Source organism: Fusarium venenatum (assembly GCF_020744135.1).
Source record: "Fusarium venenatum strain MPI-CAGE-CH-0201 chromosome Unknown EDB82scaffold_2, whole genome shotgun sequence".
NCBI lineage: Eukaryota > Fungi > Ascomycota > Sordariomycetes > Hypocreales > Nectriaceae > Fusarium > Fusarium venenatum.
Window position 1 is genome coordinate 5586233 of NW_027072130.1, and position 21762 is coordinate 5607994.

Sequence of the window (21762 nt, forward strand, 5' to 3'; positions counted from 1 at the left end):
CCCAGTCAGTTACCTTTCCAAGTTTGACGGACAGTGATTCTCCGCATGAAGCAGCATAAGGTTAGATAGTTTGGATCCTGAAATTGAATGTAGCCCCAGTAAACCTTGATATCGATGCCCCCAAAGTTAATGCAAGACGGTTATTGGTGGAAATATTCCTCTTCCTCGACCGCCAAAAGGCAAACGACTTTCCTCATAGGCAAACATTGGGGTACATAATTGAATCTATACAAGTAGATCATAGTTCCAGTAACAACGTAACTAGAATCATATTTGTCCAAAAGTATATCTGAACTATCTTGACTCAGCATGAGACTCTTTAACGCTGCTACTGTTGTCCTGGGCATCTTTGGAGGTGTTCAGGCTGCGAAATCACCCTTCTTCATCCTTACGGGAGACTCAACTGTTGCTACGGGCGGAGGCTGGGGTGATGCACTGCTCAATGGAACCAAGAAACCTGGAGGTGGAATCAACCTAGCAAAAAATGGTGCCACCACCGTTTCTTTCAGAGACCAAGGCCTTTGGGATGCCGCACTCGATAATATCAAGGCTCAAAAGGCTCAACATGAGGCTATCGTGACGATCCAATTCGGCCATAATGATCAAAAGACCCTCACTCTGGAGCAATACTCGGACAACCTTTCCACAATGATTGGTGAGGTCAAGACTGCGGGTGGAACTGCGGTAAGTTCGAACTTCGATATCCCGATATCATGACTAACATTGTAGATTATCATCACATCACTCACCCGCCGCACTTTCAAAGACGGAAAAGTGGTAGAGAATCTTAGCAAAGAGCGAGATGCTGCCATTGCCGTGGCGAACCAGGCTGGAGTCAAGTATTTGGACCTCAACACCGCAAGTACCAAGTATATCAATGCGATTGGCCAAGAGAACGCGGATAAATACAACGAGATTGAAGGAGATCGGACACACCTCAATCTTTCGGGAAAGATTGTGTTTGGTAGGATGGTGGCTGATATGTTGGTTCAGAAGAGACGTGATCTGGCTCGTTACATCAAGACCAACAAGAAGCTGAGCCAACTCATCAGGGATGGAGTCTTTACAACTGGGCAGGAATAGTAATGTATACTGTTAAGTTGTATATGGCCAAAGGCAGAAGCGGTAATACACGTTTTTACAAGCTGGCTCTTGAACTCGATATGCTTAAGATGTGTTAGTAGAAGAGATGCGTAAAAACCCAAGACCGGGGCTCGGTAGCCTGAGAAGGGAAGTTGCATAATTCAGGGTTCCTCAAAATGAGAAACTGGTATGCAGTCGGGAGCTGTAAGAAAAGTTACTGTCACGAAAGCCCGCTAGATAATGGAATATTTGATGTTTTGAATTTGTCTATTTTCCCCCATGCTATCTCAGCTGTCTCACTCTCCCAGATTACATCTTAGAGTAGGTGTAGCAAAGAGGACCTGATAGAGTATCCATGTAATCCTTCACCACAGGCTCATTCTCAGCAAGCTCCATAACAGGCATTGTGTCAGTGATCGTGGCAGGAATAGTTGTTTGGGAGACTCGGAAGCCGGTGTAGTCTGATAGGCGGGTATCATTACGTCCTTGCCACTGTAATGTTGTCAGTAAACGTGCAAATCTAAATTAGATAGAAGAGAATCATACCTTGGCCCAAGCACGGTCAACATTGGCGTGGTGGAGGAAAAAGAGAGGCTCGTTGGGAGAGGTAGCAGGGCCCATATCACCAAAGATAACACTATGGACTAGTAATTTGTCAGCACGAGAAGCTAAACTGAGGGGAATTGTACTTACTCTGAGCGTGGGGTAGTCCCTCAAGCATTTCGGACATGTCCTTGTAAGTGTCGAAACCGTAGATGGTGTTCATGACCTTGGAGTTGTAGGCGGTAACCTGCATATCACCGAGGATCTGATCACCATTCTCGTCCTTGCCCAATCCTCCATTGAACTCGCGAGTGAAGCAGTGCAGACGATCGCCGGGAGTATTCATGTCAGGCCACCCCATAGCCAGAGTCAAGTTGGTGTTGGCGAAAGGTCCATCGACAACACAGCGCTCAAAGCCAGGGACGTTGCTATCAGTGCGCTGACCATCACCACCGAAACCTGTCTTCGCATCGAACAGAGGCGAGTTCTTCATATCGCTCTTATCAGCGTCGATGCTCCAGTCCCAGTAGGGCTGAACACCCTTGTAATCACATTCGTTCTTGAGCAGATCCTCATGGAGCTGAACAAACCAGCGATGCCAAGGGAGGAAGTTGGCGACAAAGTGAATCTCGGTGTTGAGGGAGAAGTGAGTGTATACAAGGTCGTCCATACGGGATGTGACGGCGTTGATGTGGCTGTACTTCTCCTTGGGGAGGTTGCGGATGCAGACGGCGGCGCGAAGGTATTCGGCCTTCTCAGCGCTGGTAAGCTCGCGCCATTCTTTGCGGACGACGGGATTTTTGCATGCGCTGTTGGCGCGAGCGAGAGGGCTGGCGAGGGATGTGGCGGCCAAAGCCAGGGTGAGGAGAGACTGGGGGAGCATTTTAACGAGTGTGTATATATCGAATGTAGTAATAATGTCTTAACGAGTGACAGAGTATTAGGTCCGATAGCGATAGGTGGCGAGAGCTGAGTCGAAGTGATTTAGAAGAGTGCAACAACGGCTATCTTATGTACGATGCGATTGATCTTTCTTCGACGATGGGTAGCATGGATCAATCTCCTTATTTTACATTTTCGGGGGTTAAAGTTCCAGGCTAGAGTAATTCCACCGGGATATGGGACGAAAAATTGTCCATTCAGATTCACACTAACGGCTCATTAGTGGATTCATGCCGACTTCTCTACTGTCGAGTCTACAAATACGAGTTTGGGTATGCCTGCTAAGCCGGTTGTCTCCCTATTCTAGAAGTTCAAGGACGACAAAACTCTCACATAGCTTCTTGCGGCGCTGTAAGATCCCTACAACCATTCTTTTAATAGCTGGAAAGACTGGGGCGCGCAGTAATTTCTTGAGACGCCCAGCCGGATGTTAGACTACATCGAGACTAGCCAGGGGCTCACGGGCCAAGGACCATGAACTGCGACATCATTGACGTGGGGTTAGTCTTCGTATAGCTGTTAGTTAACGCCAATGCCGTCTCTGGGTTATCTTTAACTCGCCTAATCTCGCCCCTGTCACTTCGGAGCCTTGTTCAAAGTCGCAATGAGGATCTCGGAAGTTGGTCGACGATGTGTAATGTTAAGCTAAAGTGTGGATCACCACCGGTTCTCCTCAACCTCAACAGAACAATTGCAGATTGAAGAATGCTCCTACTCTATAGCTGCTCTGTTGATGCCACGTACAAGCCTCTCCGGATCAAAATCGGTTATTATCTAAGAGAATATGTGTTGTAAAGGGGACGAAGTGACTGGGGCTGTTCTTCTGACACCTGTTTGGCTGGAAACTTGTCTTCCGCCTTTTGTTCGCTAAAATCAACCCCTTGTTTCGTCTTGGACCGGATCACCGTAGTTTGACAGAAGCAGAGCTATTGTCATCAGGTCGAGTGTGACCGAATCGATGTGACAAGAACAAGTTGCAAGAACTTATAGGAGTATCTGCAAAGAGGAATAAAACCTAAGCCTTTTGGGTTGTATGTATTCCAGAGTAGTACGTTGTTGATGTTGAAGACTATATCGGAGTTTTTGGGGGGAGGGGAAGAAACAATAGACTCAACTGCTCGATAGATTAGCTTAGACTTCACACTACGAAAGACATCATAGTACATGTTATCCAACAGATATAGGATAACGACGAGAACTCATGTGGCAAGGCTGTAATTACATTGCATCGCTCCTGTGTTGTGTTACTACTACCGGAAATATGTGTATGCTGAAGTAGGAAAAATGTAGGCTATTGATTCGCAAAAGGTAAGCAATACTAGAACAGCACGCTGTTTAAACATCTACCAAGTCCTGTAACTCCGATGAACTGCTTAATGGCTCTGCAAGTCACGATAAAGTCGCGTTCTCTGAGGGTGTACATATCATATTCCAGAGAACACGGCTTTATATTCCCCTTCGATTCTGGTGAAATAGAGGAATTTTCAACGGCCTATCACAACTGCCTTTAGGCAAGTTGTTGGACCACGGTTTTCACTGTCTATCAGAAGAAATCATGACTAGAACCCCTTCACAATTGTTACTCACTGGCTGCTGATCGAAACTTCGAGTTGAATCTTCCATATGATATAGCACTGGGGATAGATCAAGTTTCACAGATATCAGAGATCACCGAAAGTTCAACTGTGAGTATTACAAGACTGCTTAAGGTTTAGAGTATATATACAAGAAATTAATTACCAGGCCGGCGACCAGAGGTCAAGTGCACTCTTTTGAACATCCTTACGCCTCTTCAGGTCACTTGAGGTGTTGTTTCTCGTCACGTCCTTGATAACACAATCTGGTGTTCTGTTGGTGTCATGCTGGCTGGAAAAGATGTCCTCAAGCCACTGAACAGCCGCCCCATTACTGTCGGTGGCTTCCTCAAAGTGCGAGCCGACAGTGTTCCTTTCGTAGAGAATGTTTGCTCCTACGCCACAATATCTCTTGACTACAGCATCGGTACCTGATATGGGCGTGACCTCATCGGGGATAGCTTGGTAGATGAACAGCGGCCATTGGGGAACGCCGTGATATCCCATAATACCTTCCCGATTGATAAGAGCTAGGATCTTCGGGTCGTTGAGAATGTCAGTACCATTCTGGAAGTACTTGTTGATATCGATTTCAGCGAAGGCCGCGCCAGATTCGGTAATAGTAAAGCCCTCAGCAGCTAGAAAGCTAGTCTTGTTGTAATGGCTATCATCGTTGAGTTTGGATACAAGGTACTTGCGGACATCAGGATATTGGCTCGTAAGACCTAACAAGGTGTTTGGTATCACACCGGCCATAGCTTGACCGTTGGTAGAGTGCATGAATGCACTGAGATTGGCCAATGGAGCACCCATCGCGGCACCAACAACGGGTCCTGCTGTCAGATCGGGTGCATACTGTACTGCAAGTTCTGATGCCCATTCGGTGGCAAATGCACCACCAGAGTAGCCCCAAAGGGCCACACGGGGCGAATTGGTGACGTTCAGGCCTAGACCAACTGACATGACAGCTCGAATCGAGTCCAAAATGGCGTGTCCAGACATGATACCAGCGGTAAAAGAAGCCAAGGGACCCTCATAATCTGGAACAGAGACGAAGAGACCCGAACCTAGAGCAGCCATATAGGAAGCAGAAGAATCATTGCTCGCGCTGTACATGGTGTAACTAGGGCTGGCATCGACATCGGCAGAGTCATAGGGAACGTGGAATGACAGGAGGGCGCTTTGCTGGTACTTTTGCTGCGCAAGACTATCGGGACCCAGCTCGGGGACTAAAAGAGTGGTGACGGCCCATGTAGGCTTGAAATGACTGTCTGTTGTGCGATAGAGGATGTTGTAGGAAGCAGAGCTATTGGTCGTGATGCTGGTCAAGTTTCCAGGGGCAGGTCGTACTCTCAAAACTGTTCCAGGCTCGGCGTTCTCAAATCCAGGCGGTGCAGTATACCATGGATCCTTGCTAGGTGGAACTGGTTCTGACAACGCAGCTTGAGTGACGCCAATAAAGCCGAGCCACAAGCTCAGAGAAAACACCAAAAGATTGAGAGCCATACTGGAAAAATAAATGAACGACTTGAGCTGTCAATGGCTCCTTGGAACTCGAAGTGAGAAATGCGGCGGATTATCTTATTTAGCAATGCATTCTATTTAAACTTTGGGGCTGTTATGGGTAAACCAGGGCCTGAAGAACCGAGCACGTACGCCAGCCCATCGCCAATCAGCTGGAGTAAGATGAGTCATTGTGAGCCATGGATTACATCTACTTAATACAGGGGGCTCCTAATTGTCGTCAAGTCTTAGAACTAGAAATGAGTTCAATGAGAAAGGGCTGAAGACCTTCAGGTAAACTCGTAGAGTACTATATTACGTAGAATGAAGCTGACTTTGTCTAATAGACGGACAATAGAAATGTCGGGCTGAGTTCTGGTTTCTAGCATCTAAGTGCAGTTAGAGTTTCACGTTTGTACAATTGGAATGGCCAGTTGGTTTATTGACCCCCTTGTCAGGTCCTGGCACTTTTATCAGGCCCTCCTGCATGTACACTATAACTGGTTGGTTTTGAGATTTAACTTTGAACTAGGCCCACCAGCGAGGCCTGAGAAAGTACAGCCTATTACTATGTCTTGTTTTACTCTTCCTTTCCCTTGCCTAGGCCTGTTGTCTTTGTATATCAAGCGGTTCATTTTCATGGCCTTCACAACAGCTTGAGCCCAAAATACCAAGTAAGAGACAGGACCGCCTCCAGTATCAGCGACGCTACAATGGACATCGCATCGAAGTTGGAAGGCTTTCCCACTCTCGAGATATTACATTACCTTTCAACTTTACTTGCCGTTTGCACTTATGCCGCGCTGATCATCATTTCAACCCCCAAAACTGGACCTGCTTCCCTGGTGCGGTATTCCTCCCCTGCTATTGTCCTTACAGTAGGGAAACAACTATTTCGCGAGTCACGCCAAGTTAGCGGCAGTTCTGGTCATCGCAGCTTGACTCTGGCGCTTACGGCATTGTTTATACTACAATGTTGCAACTTCTTGGTTCTTACAAGGCTGGATGCCAACGATTTGGCAAAGAAAAACATATTCCGAGCCTCCGATAATGCGGTGTACAAGGTTTACCGAGTTGTTTGTCTCATACTCAACGTGCGAGGTATTGGAACGCCATGGCAAGCAAAGCATCTTTCCGGCTTCCCCCGGTTCTACCAGCGTGAAAAAAGACGTGAACCAACTGCCATCCGGTTCGTATTTCGTCAGGCACTTATCCTTGCATGGCAATGTCTCCTTCTAGATATCATTTACACCTCATCGCTGAGCACGCCAAAGGAGGACACACAGAGGCTTTTCGGTCCAGGAACAGAATATATGTATCTGGACGCCACTGCCGAGCAATGGGCGGGCCGTTGTTTCGTTGGGATCATTGCATGGGTAATACCCGGTAGAGTATCCATCGATTTGCCATACCGTCTCTTATCGCTTGTCTCGGTCCTCTTTGGCTTTACGTCACCTCAAGAATGGCCGCCGCTGTTTGGGAGCATTTGGGATGCATACACTATTCGAGGCTTTTGGAGGTAAGTTTCAATACTCTTATCACCATCCACTCTTTCTGACATGTGACTAGTACATTCTGGCACCAGTACTGTCGCTGGGCTCTCACATCAATCAGTAACTTTTTATGTCGAGACTTTCTGCGGCTTCCACGGCCGTCTATAGTCGAGCGCTACTTGAACATCTCAGTCGTCTTCGTAGGATCAGCTGTTGTACACATGGCTATTGATACGTTTTGTTGGGGGCCGCCTACAAAGCCAAAGCCAATGCTACCTGCATTGGCTTTCTTCGGCTCCTTCATTGTCGGTATCATTATCGAGGACACGGTTCAAGCTCTATGTCGCCGCATCACCGGTGCAAAGAAGCAAGATGGAGATGACGGAGTCCCTGTATGGCACAGGCTTGTAGGCTACATTTGGGTATCATTTTGGTTCATCATGACATCGTCTTGGTATCTGTACCACAACAGTCGGCTACCGCCAGATGATACATGGATGGTGCCGTTCAGCGTTGTGGACACAATTGGTATGGACACAGCCCAGAAAGTGCTGCTTGCCAGTGGCTTGGTCTTGAGGTTTGCAGTTGGCATTGAGGTGTAACCATCTTGCCGGGGGTAAAGCGAGCCTAAATTTGCATTCAAGATAAATACTCTACATAGATATCTCAAGTAATGCAGACGATAATTTGTCTCCATAAGAAGGCCTGCTTGATATCAGATGAGATCGACCCGAAACAATGACTATTCCAGCATGTGTAAGATGCATTTCCGGCTTTGAGTGTAGTCATTCACTCGATCCTCCATGCCTTATACATCGTTTTGGTCACAGGTTTCATGATGTGTTTATTTTCCTAATAGACTTCTTGATAATCCTGAGATACGCGCATGGCTCCTCACAATGCATCACGGTTATGCCCAAGTCAAAGGATTATAATCTACGTTGACAACCCATATTGCGCTTTAGGCGTTATGGCTGATTATCTAATTGTCAAGTCTGTAAAATATTGAATAGTAGAAATGTGTGTCACTGAAACGAGCTTTAGGCTAGGAACTTAGACACATTGTAGAGAGGTAGGTAACAGGTGCAAGGATATTTGCTTAGGCCAAGCTAACAATCGAATTTTGAGAACGCGTCAGTGGTTCTAAAGAGAGTAGTTAAGGCGTGTCAGTGGGGGCTGTGTAAGGCCCGACACTGCATTGCAAGCTAAGGCTGCCAGTGCCTCAATCCCCTGTAAGTGTATCCGTACATTCCAGCGTTTGAGTGTCAAGGATTTGCGCAATGTTTGTTGATTCGATTTGCGATCTAAAGAACGCCTGTATTTAATTTCTTAACTACCTTTGGAGTATATTTTTTCTGTCTGTTCAGATAAAATTCTCAACCCATTTTATATTTTATACCAAAAACAAGAAAACAACTAATTTGTTCCACTCGAAAACCACCAAAATGAGCGACTCATCTTCCTCCACTTTACCGCCCTTGGTACCAGAGCTATACAGATGGCAGTCGATTGGATCTGATGGCCGCCAGGTCCAACGCCGGTCTGTGGGCGCTGAAGCCATTGTCGGACTGGAAGACATGAACAGAAGAGCTTTGTACGACCTCTACATAGCTACTTCTCTTCGAAATGTTGCACCAGCCTCAACATGTCTGACGTTGCGAAATCTCAAAGACATGTTTGAACTGGCTTTGTTGGACGCACGTTTCGAGCACCCTGAATGTGCTTGCACGGTATCCTGGGACAATGAAGTACCAGCCATCATCACCTACGAATCACCAGAGAGCAACGAACCTGCTCGTGCTTGGGCTAAGGACTGCGTTCATGTACGGCCCACCGCAAAGAGTGCTCTCGATCTTTGGAGCGAAATGGAGGAGGGAAGAGCGGCAGCCAACGATAACACACCGTCCAAGCCAATTGAGCTCTTCCTGCTTTCAGATGTCCCTACAGACTCTACACCAATTCCTCAAGGCGCGGCCGTTGACATTCTGTTCCACAGCAATCATTTGTTCTGGGACGGAATCGGTTGTCGAAAATTTATCGGAGACCTCTTTCGTCTCGTGGGCAATTATGTCGACTGCAGTGCCGGCTTTGAGACGCAGAAGATTCAATGGGGCCAGGAGATCAAGAACCTCAGCCCCGAAGTCGTCGACTCCCTGAAGCTGGACGTAAATACTCTTGGAAGGGAGTTCGATGACAAGTGCACAGAGTATACAAGTACTCTTGTAGCCAATTATGTGAGTTGAAACCCCGGTTTGCCGTCTGCCAATTCACACTAACCTTCCCATGACAGAAAAGCCGAGGTCTGAAATTTCAACCAGGGCTCGCTTTGCCTCGCTGTGTCATTCACAAACTCAGTGCTGAGGACTCCATTGCCATTATCAAAGCCATCAAGACTCGGCTTGGCCCTGGATTTACTATAAGTCATCTGACCCAAGCCGCAATTATCCTTGCTCTGTTGGATCATCTCAAGCCTACTGATCTTTCAGACGATGAAGTCTTCATATCACCAACGTCAGTGGATGGCCGCAGGTGGTTGCGTGAGGAAATAACCAAGAACTATTACGCTATGTGCCAGACTGCTGCCGTCGTTCGGGTTGAGAACCTCAAGTCTATTGCAGTGAGTCACAATGATGAGAAAGAGTTGCAAGTCAGAGCTCTGGAGAGTGCTTGCAGGGACATCAAGAAATCTTACAGCCAATGGCTTGAAAGCCCGTTCCTGCAAGCCCTTGGTCTCAGAGTTCATAACTTCGAGGCGAGGTATCTGCACGCGTAAGTAGAACCACTTCTCTCACGTGGAATTCACTGTTCACTGACATATAACCGCCGCAGTAAACCAGTTCCGTTCGAAGGGGAAGCAAACCCAGTATGTATTCTTAAATCTTGTGACCCCATAGTTATGAAATACTAACAGTCATTCAACAGTTGTTCATCAGTGACGGCATTAACGAACGCTTCATTCCGCGTGAAATCAAGCGAAATTCAACTGGCGAGAACATCATGTCGGTTGAAAGCGTAGACTTCGTTGTCAATCAGTCTTTGCCCTATCTGTAAGTCAAGTAAAGGTACAGCAAAGCGAAAACTGACAAGGAAATAGGGCAATCCGACTAGACAGTTGGAGGGATGCTTCCACCCTCAACATCATCTATAACGATGCAAACTATACCGAAGCCGAGGTACAGAAGTATTTGCAGAGTATTGTCGAGTTCATGTTGGCTTTCAAACTATGAGCGGTTGTATTTGGAGGGTACATGAACTGGATATCGCTCGAGAAACAGCATTACCTGGGCAGACATTCAGCTGTACATTATGTGTGGTGATTTTGAATGCGAACCGTAGATGGAGTAGTGACTATAGTGCAATAAAGCTTCATTTGTAACTTTGATCAAGTTTTCCCATCCCACAATTGAAACATGATATCTCCCAAACGGTGACCTATATGACCTTCTATTGGGTCTTGGATAGGCTATAACTGGATTTCTTCTCTTAAAGATATTTTTATATTTTATTTGGTAACGTTTGACCAAGACGAGGCCTTTTTAATATACCTATATTTCTGAAGTTTAAGGTTTATATACCTATCTCGATTAATAACTCATCAATAACTCATCAACTAGCATTATGTTGTATCAGGTAATCTGTACATGCAGAATGCTCTCCACGCTGGATTAGTTGTTAATGTAAAAAAAGCCTGAGAAAGTCTCACTGAGAATCATATTCCCGAGTATGGAGGGGGGAACGAGCAATTGATCAGTTGAAGCCATAAGACGAGCAGGAACTTGTAGTTGACTCGTGTGATAGACATTTTGAATCCAACTCTGAAATCCATCGTTATCATGACAAGAGTGTTTATGACGGCCGGAATACAATTTACACGTAATGGACACAAGTGTACGGCGTTCTCTTTCCCGCTCAATAAGAATACATGGTCGGATAAGATGTATCAAAATTAATGCGAGTTTAAATAAAGTACTTGATTTCATATTTAATGTTACTATTATGAACTTTCATCCTCGCATACCGAGATAAACTGGACAAAGAGAACAACCGTTGATTCAGTGAGATATCCAGCATGATAGTAAGACAGTCCCGATTGTAGTTTACAAAGCTTTGAGAACCTTGACTCGAATTTCACCAACATGCTCGGTCTTGCCTGGAATTGCCTTGGGATAGCCAACAATGCGGGCGTGAGTCATGTCAATGTCGGCTTTGGTGGTGTCATAAAGCTCAACCTCGTAACCCCGAGCAATGCGAGAAAGAGCAAGATACATCTCAGCAAAGGCCATTCTGTCAAAAAGTTAGCAATGATTCTCCTCATACGGCGAGTCCCAATGGATGGTAAGGGAAATTAACTTACGTGTAACCGATGCACTGCCTTGAGCCCTGAGAAAAGTTGGTGATATGCTTCTTGAGTGGAATCTGTTTCTCTGCAGCTTCGATCCATCGTTCAGGCCTGAACTTGGAGGGCTCAGGGAAGATCTTGGGGTCGGTGTGCATGAAGTAGGTGGATTGAGAAATGGGAGTCTGTGATGGTTGTTAATATACATAGACATAAAGCGATAAGGAAATTACTTACTCCGGCGGGGATGACATGATCCTTGTACTTCAAGTTCTCCTGAGTAGCGACACGTCCCGAGCGAGAGATTGGACCGAAGGCGAGGCGGAACCCCTCGTGAACGACACCGTTCAAGTATGGGAGATTCTCGAGAGTGGCCAAGGTAAACTTGTCATCTTCGACCTTAGGTAGAGTGTTCAGCTCCTCTCGGAGTTTCTTCAGACACTCTGGATGAGTCAAGAGATAGAAAAGGGTAATGGCCAGTGTCCTTGAGGTAGTCTCAGTACCTGCAAACAGAATAACGGTACCCTCATCGAGCATTCGCTCAACAGTGCGCTCAGCGAGAGGGATATGGGTGTCAGCGAGTGCACCGAAAAGGATAGATGACTTGGCCTCGGTAGTCTTTTCGGATAGGAACTCCCCAGCACCGCGATCCTGAATCTCGTTTCGCATCTGGAGAAGATCACACACAGACGGTGCGATCATGCGGACACATGAGTAAGGAAGTCGCTTCAAGACGGTGACCAGGAGAGGGAGAAAGCGTGCAAGATGGTACACCTTGGTAAGACCCAAGAAACCGTCGCGAACCACGAAGTGAAAGTCGGGAAGATCGAGATAGTTGTAATGCTTGCCATAGAATCGAGAAGTGATGACATCGGCCGTCAGAGCGCAAAAGGCACCATCGAGACTGAGGATCTGGTTGTTGTCCAGATGTTCCTGAAATCGAGACAAGAGCTTGGTGACACGCTCATGGATGAAAGGTTCGAGATTGGTGATTGTTCGCTTCGAGAAATAAGGGTTCAGGTAGCCTCGGCGAGCACGATGTTTGTCATGATCAACGGTAGCCGCAGTGGCAGTCGGAACGTCAAAGGCACCAACAGTCGCTGGATCCTTGTTGGTCTTTCGAGCACCGGCAGTATAAATGGTAGAGTAATAGGATGAATCCCTGATGTGAACTTCATGAGCGTTGACGCGGACGATGGGGCCTTGAAGTAAGATAGTCAGTCATATTATCCCACAAGGTGCATCTGTGCATATCTTACCATATTTATCGTGCATCTTGGCGATCTCCCAAAGATATTGACCATCCCGGATGACTTCGTGGTAAAACTCAAGGTAGGGTCCAATAGCAGCCAGCTTCGGTCCCGGGATCTTTCTCAGTGGATGCAAGTAAAGGTTGTAGAAGCAGGAAGAGAGGAAGTAGATAACGGTCGACGCTGCGAGAATTCCAGCAACATGGCTGATGGGAATGTCGACTAACGTTTTAATTTTGTCTAGGTCAATCATCTTTCCAAGTTGAAGTCTTGAATAGACTTCTAAATGAAACTAATGTTTGTGATGATAGAAGTTGAGGAAACCTGTGGTGATGAGGAGTACTATATAGTGTTATTCATGAACACAAGCCACGGATAGTGAGTTGCTTTGATCTTTCACCCCCGCTTCACGGACTCTATCCTCAATCCGGTGACGAAAAATGAAGCATTAGGTACCTAGTCTCGTACATCTCGATGATGCTTTGCATCCGTTGCGACCGTAAGAGGTTCACAACTCCGATGCTGTCCTCAGAACCGCTATGCCAAATAAGCTTTGTCAGAATGTCCCTTTACTTACAAAATGAGAAATTCACCAATCAACTCAACAAGGAAAACATGGGGTCTGAAAGGCCTGGCTGGCCTGACAGGAGCGATAGAATGCGCAAAGAGATATGCCGATACAACCGGGTGACTTTTGAAACGGGGCACACAACTACCATTGCAATCTCTAGGGTCAATCGACTTGCCTACGATTGGAGATGAGAACCCTTTCTCCCGCGGCTTAGTTGCTGTCGATCACTTGCAGACATAGGTACAGGGTGGTACGATTCTACAGAATGATGAAGGCACCCCAAGGTCAAAGCTAATGCACGGAAGCAATATTAAGCTTTTGAGATAGACAAGGTTCTTGTCTCAAAATATCTTTCCCTACCCTGACCCATACATGGGTAACCTATGTACATACATGGTCTTGTACGAAGTACCGAGTACAGCCTCAGCTATTGTGCAAACAGTCAAGGCTGTTCCCTGTGGTTACACTGGCCACATACTTAAATGGATTATCATTAAACGTTGTAGAACGCTTCATTTGGAATCTTAACAGCTCGCAACTACTCTTTTCAGTATCTGCATGTCACTAGCTAGCATCGGTGGTCCGCATACTAAACCTTCAACTGCCGCAGCAAACTGTAAATACATACCGACGCGTCTCGGATAACACTACCTTTTAAACCGCCGTAGTAAACTGTAATTGTCGGTGCTTCTCGGACAATATTTTGAGGCTGTTAGAAGCTTTCACTTTTAATAAAACTTCCTCTGAATAAGAAACTTTTAACAACCATCCCATCAGGCCATTCTTCTACTCGCCAATACATTGAAAGTGTTTTCTGATTATCTCTTCAATATGATTTACATGGAGTCCGAATCTCACTACGAATCTTGGAGTGCTTTGCCCCTCTTTGATCGTGTTGCGTCTCCCGATCATGCCAAGGACTTTGTCTCACTCCCAATCCCAGGCCCAGTCTCAGTGCCAGATCTAAACGACTATGAATCACCAACTTTCGAAATCGATCTTCTATCAGAAAATTATGATTTCGACAACTTCCCCACATACTGTCTACCAACGGTGGATTCAACCAAGACATTGTTCCCTGAAGAACCACCTTTTTGCTTCGAGGTTGACTTCGTGAACCCAGCCGTCGAGCATTATATCACCACATCCTCGGGCCTGTTGGACGCAGTGCCAAGCCAGCTTATCGCCCTCCCCAGCTTCACACGGCCAAGCAAATGTCCGTTCCCCAGCTGCAAATCAACCACAATATTCGAAAGCGGACGCGACTTTCGGCGGCATTACCGTCAACATTTCAAGCGCTTCTTCTGTCGCTACCCAGAGTGTTCTCAATCAACTCAAGACCTACAGGAAGTGGGCACCAAAGGCTTCGCGACTCGGAAGGACCGTGCTCGCCATGAGTCCAAACACAAACCAACAGTGCGGTGCCCTTGGCACGACCAGGAAGGACAACAATGTCTAAGGGTCTTCAGCCGTGTGGATAACATGCGGGACCACTACAGGCGGATACACAAGTGTTGACGAGGGATCGATGTAAATAATTACTAATAAAAGGCAACTTTTGCGAAAGTCGCTATCTCCATAAAAGTGCTTTATACTTTGAGCTTTGTATCCGTAAATGATGACGAGTTAGAGCAGATCCATGCTGTTTTTGGAACGACTCATAATATACCCCATATCATATCCGAGACCTTGTCGCTGATTGGATCCAGCCCTGGTTTTATTGCTTAATTAATGAGACTATGCGCCTCAACCGTCTTCAACGTACAGAACCTTTATCTGTCTCTCTTTACGCGTCGCCATGTTTAAGCGAGATCAGCATGGCCAATGTTGCTTTGGCCCCGTAATTTCCACAACAATCTGGATACTTCAAGGCATTTGCGGCCGCTGGTTTAATTCTCTCAGTCGGCCTCATCTGGCAGGTGCTAATATATTCTACCCGCGCTTGGCTACCTATGCCACACACAAAGCTTCATGTTTGGTTCATATCGTATACTCGCTTCAACAGTTCTGCGGGTACGACTCTCGTATGGATGTAATAAACAAATGTTCCGACCTATTATGCCGAGTTACCGTGGACAATTATCGGGCCGGAAAAGAATGCATTTGTGAATTGTAATCCTGCCTGTTTGTGGAGTGATAAGTGACATATTGGAAAAGTCGTCAAGCAATTGGAGGTTTCATCAACTGTGGAGTCATCGTTTTGGGCAAACAATACTATGTAGGGTAGGCTTCTGCTGCAGCATCAATGACTCGTTTGGATCGAGTCCTTTTGTTGCCAAGGCGTATGGGGCCTGCAGGGAACGAGTCAGTCGTATCAGGCCGGTGAGGCAAATGCCGTTTCGCAGCAGCTATCATTTGTCGCGGGATTTTCGCGAAGCTTTGCGTGACGAGTCAAATCCGCACATCTTGATTCATGAGTTGTTGAATTTAGCTGTTCATTCGTGAGTGGCTAAAGCGTATCTAGTCGATTGTCAAATTCAGACTTGACAGGTCCCTTGATGAATGAGACGTCGGATGTCCCTAGCCGAGATGCGGATTGTGACAACGGAAGAGACAGGGGCAGGGTTCATGGGTGTTGAACCTTGTTCACTGAAACGGTGATGTCTTTGGTCTACAAAGTATCCTTCACATGTCTCTGTTCCCAGACCACGTGGTTATTCTGGCATCCGGGTCCTATTGATTGGCTGATTTCTTGCACTGATACATACAAATAAGTCCAAGACTGTATTCTACTGGCAAAATTATGCCGACAAGGGGAAATCATTCTGAATTAGTGATGAAGCATGCCGTCGAAGCCGAAGAGAAACTTTGCGCAGCAACTGGAAAGACCTGTGGGCTGTAGAGCGCACAGCACGGTAGTAAGACCTACGGCCCTGGTATCATGGTTGTAGCCTCTTCCGTATTGCTCACATATCCACCGGTTTTCTACATAAACAGTCTGAGTCCTGATAGTGGATATTATATCTTCCAGGACCTAGTCTAGGTAGTAGTCGGCATTTGAAACGCCTAGTGGCAAGAGATCGCTTAGCCTCCAGCCTGGCAATATCGCGGCTTCCTCAGGTTGTACCACGAATGATGATCTCAATTGTGCTTCCCCTGTCGTGAATTTGCTAGTGCGACGGGACTTGCCAGGCTTACGGCACCTACAAGTCGCGCCAGCCTTCTGACAGTGATTGTATGCAAGATCGTCATTAGTTATGATTAAGCTTTGATAAACAAGAGCGCCACAGCCTTTCTTTAACTCCGACAACCTCAACGGTGACATGCATACCGCGTGACACTATTTCCCATGGTGTGAACACCATCAATGACTTAGAGTAGATAACCACTTGAAACTTCTAGAATGTCCAAGAACTACACTCAGTGTTTCATAGAACTAAGACAATGTTCATTGAAGGATGGGATTTGAGACTCCGTACTGCTTCACCTCGGAAAATAAGCACTGTTTAGCACCCGTTAAGCCAAGTCCTTCAAACGTGGGGACGGATTTAACCAACAGCAGAGTGGATAAGCCTGTACTCTACTCATTGAATGTATATAATACATTGCTAGGTACATACGCAGCTTTCAGGCACAGATAACGAAGATCTTAGGGTAGATTCCAAAACATCGGAAGGGGTCACAGATCGCACTAGCTACTATGCCATCCAGAGCCTCTTGCTAACCAAACAGAGCTAAGTCGCTTAACCCTTATTCAAAGAACACAGTTGTATTGTGCATCCGGGATCTAACTGTCTTGGACAAGCGTGTTCTGTATCCGTAACGGCTGGTGGTTTTGTAGGGTATGATAGAATGGTTGCACTTAAGGCCTGTCGACTAGGTAAGCTTTTCCCAGGGAAGAATAAAACACCGCGGCTGCTTAGACAAGTGAGGCTTTCTTCTCCGTCAACAAACTGCCGTCTCACTAGTCCAAACTTGGTCACGGACAACAGCCGAACTCAAACATTTAGCCTCAGGATTCATCCCTAGCTTTAGGCCTACTCCTCGTCCCTTGACACCGGGATGTAGTTCCTATCGCTTGCGTAGCTCTTTACTGCATGTGCCGAGCTAAAGATAAAATCGGACTAAAGATTCGTTCCGGGAGCCGAATGCTTTCTCAAGCTCGTCGTGTTGCAGGGGATGGAAGACCTCCAGCGTACGTCACGGTCTCTATCACTACGAATTTGCTGGGAAGGCTATTTGCATTAATGTCAAGTCAATTATTAGGCCTAACAACACAAGTTTAACTAAAGATTGTGGATGGTTGACATTTGCCATATGTTGATATATAGTTGATAGCAACAGCACTTTGCAATAGGACAATAATAGCGACTTGACTTGAAAATTCGCAAAGAACTGTTATAAATCATTATACCATTATCATCATGGAGAACTTTCCCACTGAGTATTTTCTCAACACTTCTGTGCGCCTTCTCGAGTACATTCGATACCGAGATAGCAATTATACCCGGGAAGAGCGTATCGAGAATTTGCACTATGCTTACAACAAGGCTGCTCATCACTTTGCTCAGCCACGACAACAGCAGCTGCTCAAGGTAGACCCTAAGCGACTACAGGCTTCCCTCCAAACTATTGTTGGCATGGTGGTATACAGTTGGGCAAAGGTCTCCAAAGAGTGTATGGCGGATCTATCTATTCATTACACGTACACACTCGTTTTGGATGACAGCAGCGATGATCCGTATCCAGCCATGATGAACTATTTCAACGATCTTCAGGCTGGACGAGAACAGGCCCACCCATGGTGGGCGCTTGTTAATGAGCACTTTCCCAATGTCCTTCGACATTTTGGTCCCTTCTGCTCATTGAACCTTATCCGCAGCACTCTTGACTGTAAGTACCCTGGCTCTATTATTTCACCGCCTTAATAAGCTAACAGTGATGGAATTATAGTTTTTGAGGGATGCTGGATCGAGCAGTACAACTTTGGAGGATTTCCAGGATCTCATGACTATCCTCAGTTTCTTCGACGCATGAATGGCTTGGGTCACTGTGTCGGGGCTTCTTTGTGGCCCAAAGAGCAGTTTGATGAGAGAGGTCTATTCCTTGAAATCACATCAGCCATTGCTCAGATGGAGAACTGGATGGTCTGGGTCAATGATCTCATGTCTTTCTACAAGGAGTTCGATGATGAGCGTGACCAGATCAGTCTCGTCAAGAACTACGTCGTCTCTGATGAGATCACTCTCCACGAAGCTTTAGAGAAGCTCACCCAGGACACTCTACACTCGTCCAAGCAGATGGTAGCTGTCTTCTCTGACAAGGACCCTCAGGTGATGGACACGATTGAGTGCTTCATGCACGGCTATGTCACGTGGCACTTGTGCGATCACAGGTACCGTCTGAATGAGATCTACGAAAAGGTCAAAGGACAAAAGACCGAGGACGCTCAGAAGTTCTGCAAGTTCTATGAGCAGGCTGCTAACGTCGGAGCCGTTTCGCCCTCGGAGTGGGCTTATCCACCTATTGCGCAACTGGCAAACATTCGGTCCAAGGATGTGAAGGATGTGAAGGATGTGAAGGAGATTCAGAAGCCTCTGCTGAGCTCAATTGAGCTAGTGGAATGACCGACGGTGAGATGGAAGTATGTTTTGCGGGTACTCGCTAGGAGAATACTGGTCGTTTATCATGATTACAAATAGCTTGGTTATGTTTTTATTAGCATTTACAGTTGAACAAGGATAATTACTACTGAATAGGCAGCTGAAACTGATGTCTGTAACTCCAGCCTGTTATTCCACTTGCCTGCAGGTCTTTGCATGGCCAAGTCATACATACCTGTTACGGTGTCGGTGCGACAGGGCTATCCATACCCCGGCCCAGCCTGCAGTAGAGCAGGCGTCACGGCCTGTAGTGCGCTGCGGGAATCTTCCACCCGTTCGGATGTGGGAAGTTTTGTTGTCCTCGGGGCTAACACATTCCAACCATTAATTGATCTTCAAAACGCTTGCATTTGCTCTATATGGCCGGCCTTGATCCTTGTATATTTTCACCATCTGACATTTTCTGCACAAGGCGTACAGAAACCACACGAGGTAAAGTTTCATGGCCGCTTGGCCACTATTGGAAACACGACACACATGTTAAACTCTATCCTTGCATTATATTGTAACATCGCCTAACATCTCCACGCACTATTCCTTTGCGTTCCTTATTCATCCTCAACTGTATGCCAACCAACAATCATCAAATTATTATTGCAGTTAGTCATCATGGATTTCCCAAAGCCGAGGCAGGTTAGAGAGACGAGCCTGTTGATGTACTACCTGGACGTCGTGTTTTCTCTACAATGCATTACCCCAAACAACAATTGTCTGGGCAAGAGAGAGTGGCTGTTGACTATACTAACCTCTGCTCGGCCTACGTACTATGCAACATTGTGCCTGGCCCTCCTTTATAAAGAATCCCTCTCAAGCCCTTGCAGAGCCGAACAAGCGGTAGTATGGAAGAGAGAAAAGACCTACTACTACATTCTTGCGCTCCAAGAGTCTCAGAAGCTGTTGGGTGGACTCGACAAGACTTTTGGTATCACAAGGCTGAAGGGGACCGTCGTTGCCCTTGCTTGCATGATCCAGCTCATCGGGTTTGAGGTAAGACGAATCCACAACGCTCACAATGTTCAATACCCGATCTATAATTATCATTGGAGACTAACGCATTTGGACAGTCTTCGCACTTAAGTAGGGGAGATTGGCGCGTTCACCTCCTTGCAGCCAACACACTCATTCCTGTGTTGGTCGAGGGTTGGTCCACAGCTTTGCAATCAGGCCCTCCAGCCACTTCAATCTGGTGTGAGTTGGATGATTCGGATTTCGGCTCAACTGAAGATCAAAATTCCTTGAGCTTCGAATATCTTGGTGCTTTGAGATTCTTGTCAAACTCCCTGGCGACAACCGGTATCTTATCGTGCATATCTGTTGGCCCATCAGCACCATTCGAAGATTATGGTCACCTCTTAGACCAGCCAGGCCTCATACAGATGGATGAGGTGCTAGGGTGCAAGAACTGGGCCATGCTGACTATACTCGAAGTGGGTAAGCTGGACCGGTGGAAGCGCCAGGAGCAAGAGCACAACCGTTTGAGCCTAAAGACACTCGCTAGGCGTGCAATGATGATAGAGGACATGTTGACAGACGAGCTACAAAAGCTTCCGGCAAGCGAGACACTGCCTGATCTCATCAACCATATTTACGCCGCCTCCATTATGACATACCTGCATACAGTAGTTTCAGGACTCAATCCCAACCTTTCAGAGGTCCAGGATAGTGTGAACGCAACGATTCTATTGTTGGAGAGACTCCCAGATCTGCAAGCTGTCGCGTCTGTTACTTGGCCTTTGGCTGTCACAGGTTGCATGGCCTCGGAAAGTCATAAGGACTTTTTCAGAAATACTCTGAGGTCCTATGACGCGACATTCACCTCGTTAAAAAAGTATGATGGAACTCTTGAGGTTTTGGAAGACGCTTGGAACAAACGAGAGATAGACAGAGAGTCTCCAATCAGGTGGGAGGATCTGATGGATCACCATGGGCTTCCAGTGCTCCTACTCTAGGGTTGGTATCATCCCCAGACACTCGTGCTACCAACACAGAGACTGTCTTTAGTCTTTATTTTGCATACGCTACCTGATTCATGTAAGTTCGGTGTTCACTTGCCGACGATACATCCAGGGAAGTCTGACTAGTCAGTGCTTATGGTTCGATTCCTTTTGGCGTTATAAACCGGTTCTGTCATGAAGCAAGATATGATTTCGATGAGAGGGAAGAGCGAACAACTATTCACATGTAACTTAAATTATAGACTTTCAGTATAAACTTTCGATTATAAGCCACACCTAATCTAAGTATATATATCCAATCAATTGTACCAAAAGTAGTCTGGAATCATGGTTGTCAATCGGTGCTGTGTTCCTCCATATTCTTGACATGATTTGACTTGTCCGGTCCGCGCGACACACGATGTTGATCATAATGAAGGAGTGTTGATTTTGAGTAGGAAAAGATATTGCAGTTCCTTGTAAAGATCGTTCGGAACGAAACCCGGCTGGAGTATGATTTGTTCGTGGACCCGAAGTGCAAAAATGCCGGAATTAATGACAGGCATTCTCTTCAGTTGGCTTGGGTTGAGATATTGGTCTGCGTCTGTTGGAAAGCTGACATTGGATCTTCAACATGCTTTTGCCGCGACCCAGATGGTTGCGCATAAGGCAGCGCTGACTCCCGAGTATGCGAAAACCTCGAGCCACGAAACATCAGGGTCCATTTCCGTTGAGTCGATCAATTTAGCGGCTGCGAGCATCTTGAGAGTTTTGGGATAAGTCTTTGAGTGGACAACAGTAATGTGATATGGTATGATCTGATGTCGTGTTCGTGTTGATGAGAATAAATTGTTGAGCTGATTCCCATCGGCTCTGACCAACAGTTAATATCTAAATTCTTCTACTATCTATGCACTATGGACTGGGGAG

At 46.4% G+C, this 21762-nt stretch overlaps 10 protein-coding genes across 10 annotated transcripts; 7 read left to right on the forward strand and 3 right to left on the reverse strand.

Moving 5' to 3' along the window:
* Window positions 1-309: 309 nt before the first annotated feature.
* EDB82DRAFT_524599 (SGNH hydrolase-type esterase domain-containing protein) lies at window positions 310-1083 on the forward strand (the record flags this gene model as incomplete). The annotated part of the gene is made up of 2 exons (XM_025735066.1): window positions 310-684; window positions 730-1083. The coding sequence occupies 2 exons, from the start codon at window positions 310-312 to the stop codon at window positions 1081-1083; spliced, it is 729 nt and encodes a 242-aa protein (XP_025585809.1).
* Window positions 1084-1392: 309 nt separating this feature from the next.
* On the reverse strand, window positions 1393-2509 carry EDB82DRAFT_461402 (uncharacterized protein; the record flags this gene model as incomplete). Its single annotated transcript, XM_025735067.1, has 3 exons — window positions 1393-1575; window positions 1630-1727; window positions 1777-2509. 3 exons carry the CDS (start codon window positions 2507-2509, stop codon window positions 1393-1395), a joined length of 1014 nt encoding a protein of 337 aa, XP_025585810.1.
* A 1642-nt stretch (window positions 2510-4151) lies between these two features.
* EDB82DRAFT_499363 (T-2 toxin biosynthesis protein) lies at window positions 4152-5736 on the reverse strand. Its single transcript, XM_025735068.2, has one exon. The coding sequence runs from the start codon at window positions 5646-5648 to the stop codon at window positions 4305-4307; it is 1344 nt and encodes a 447-aa protein (XP_025585811.1). The 5' UTR covers window positions 5649-5736; the 3' UTR covers window positions 4152-4304.
* Window positions 5737-6201: 465 nt separating this feature from the next.
* Window positions 6202-7832, forward strand: EDB82DRAFT_536497 (membrane bound O-acyl transferase family-domain-containing protein). The gene is made up of 2 exons (XM_025735069.2): window positions 6202-7164; window positions 7215-7832. The coding sequence occupies exons 1-2, from the start codon at window positions 6359-6361 to the stop codon at window positions 7738-7740; spliced, it is 1332 nt and encodes a 443-aa protein (XP_025585812.2). The 5' UTR covers window positions 6202-6358; the 3' UTR covers window positions 7741-7832.
* Window positions 7833-8583: 751 nt separating this feature from the next.
* EDB82DRAFT_575080 (15-O-acetyltransferase) lies at window positions 8584-10441 on the forward strand (the record flags this gene model as incomplete). Its single annotated transcript, XM_025735070.2, has 5 exons — window positions 8584-9372; window positions 9429-9907; window positions 9968-10001; window positions 10061-10185; window positions 10233-10441. The coding sequence occupies 5 exons, from the start codon at window positions 8584-8586 to the stop codon at window positions 10363-10365; spliced, it is 1560 nt and encodes a 519-aa protein (XP_025585813.2). The 3' UTR covers window positions 10366-10441.
* Window positions 10442-11107: 666 nt separating this feature from the next.
* Window positions 11108-12977, reverse strand: EDB82DRAFT_555766 (cytochrome P450; the record flags this gene model as incomplete). Its single annotated transcript, XM_025735071.2, has 4 exons — window positions 11108-11422; window positions 11493-11659; window positions 11712-12676; window positions 12734-12977. 4 exons carry the CDS (start codon window positions 12975-12977, stop codon window positions 11236-11238), a joined length of 1563 nt encoding a protein of 520 aa, XP_025585814.1. The 3' UTR covers window positions 11108-11235.
* Window positions 12978-14126: 1149 nt separating this feature from the next.
* Window positions 14127-14813, forward strand: EDB82DRAFT_575081 (regulatory protein; the record flags this gene model as incomplete). The annotated part of the gene is made up of 1 exon (XM_025735072.1): window positions 14127-14813. One exon carries the CDS (start codon window positions 14127-14129, stop codon window positions 14811-14813), a length of 687 nt encoding a protein of 228 aa, XP_025585815.1.
* A 2846-nt stretch (window positions 14814-17659) lies between these two features.
* On the forward strand, window positions 17660-18919 carry EDB82DRAFT_555770 (Trichodiene synthase; the record flags this gene model as incomplete). The annotated part of the gene is made up of 2 exons (XM_025735073.2): window positions 17660-18128; window positions 18189-18919. The coding sequence occupies 2 exons, from the start codon at window positions 17660-17662 to the stop codon at window positions 18860-18862; spliced, it is 1143 nt and encodes a 380-aa protein (XP_025585816.1). The 3' UTR covers window positions 18863-18919.
* Window positions 18920-19418: 499 nt separating this feature from the next.
* EDB82DRAFT_536500 (fungal-specific transcription factor domain-containing protein) lies at window positions 19419-20856 on the forward strand. Its single transcript, XM_025735074.2, has 2 exons — window positions 19419-19885; window positions 19963-20856. Exons 1-2 carry the CDS (start codon window positions 19508-19510, stop codon window positions 20845-20847), a joined length of 1263 nt encoding a protein of 420 aa, XP_025585817.1. The 5' UTR covers window positions 19419-19507; the 3' UTR covers window positions 20848-20856.
* A 266-nt stretch (window positions 20857-21122) lies between these two features.
* EDB82DRAFT_499369 (uncharacterized protein) lies at window positions 21123-21737 on the forward strand. Its single transcript, XM_065608596.1, has one exon. It carries the CDS (start codon window positions 21346-21348, stop codon window positions 21610-21612), a length of 267 nt encoding a protein of 88 aa, XP_065464850.1. The 5' UTR covers window positions 21123-21345; the 3' UTR covers window positions 21613-21737.
* Window positions 21738-21762: the final 25 nt, after the last annotated feature.

Coding starts and splice junctions, on each gene's coding strand:
- EDB82DRAFT_499363 (XM_025735068.2), bottom strand. CDS start 5,648: ATGGCTCTCAATCTTTTGGTGTTTTCTCTGAGCTTGTGGCTCGGCTTT.
- EDB82DRAFT_536497 (XM_025735069.2), top strand. CDS start 6,359: ATGGACATCGCATCGAAGTTGGAAGGCTTTCCCACTCTCGAGATATTA. Junction 7,165..7,214: donor ACTATTCGAGGCTTTTGGAG/GTAAGTTTCAAT, acceptor ACATGTGACTAG/TACATTCTGGCACCAGTACT.
- EDB82DRAFT_536500 (XM_025735074.2), top strand. CDS start 19,508: ATGGATTTCCCAAAGCCGAGGCAGGTTAGAGAGACGAGCCTGTTGATG. Junction 19,886..19,962: donor TCCAGCTCATCGGGTTTGAG/GTAAGACGAATC, acceptor GCATTTGGACAG/TCTTCGCACTTAAGTAGGGG.
- EDB82DRAFT_499369 (XM_065608596.1), top strand. CDS start 21,346: ATGATTTGTTCGTGGACCCGAAGTGCAAAAATGCCGGAATTAATGACA.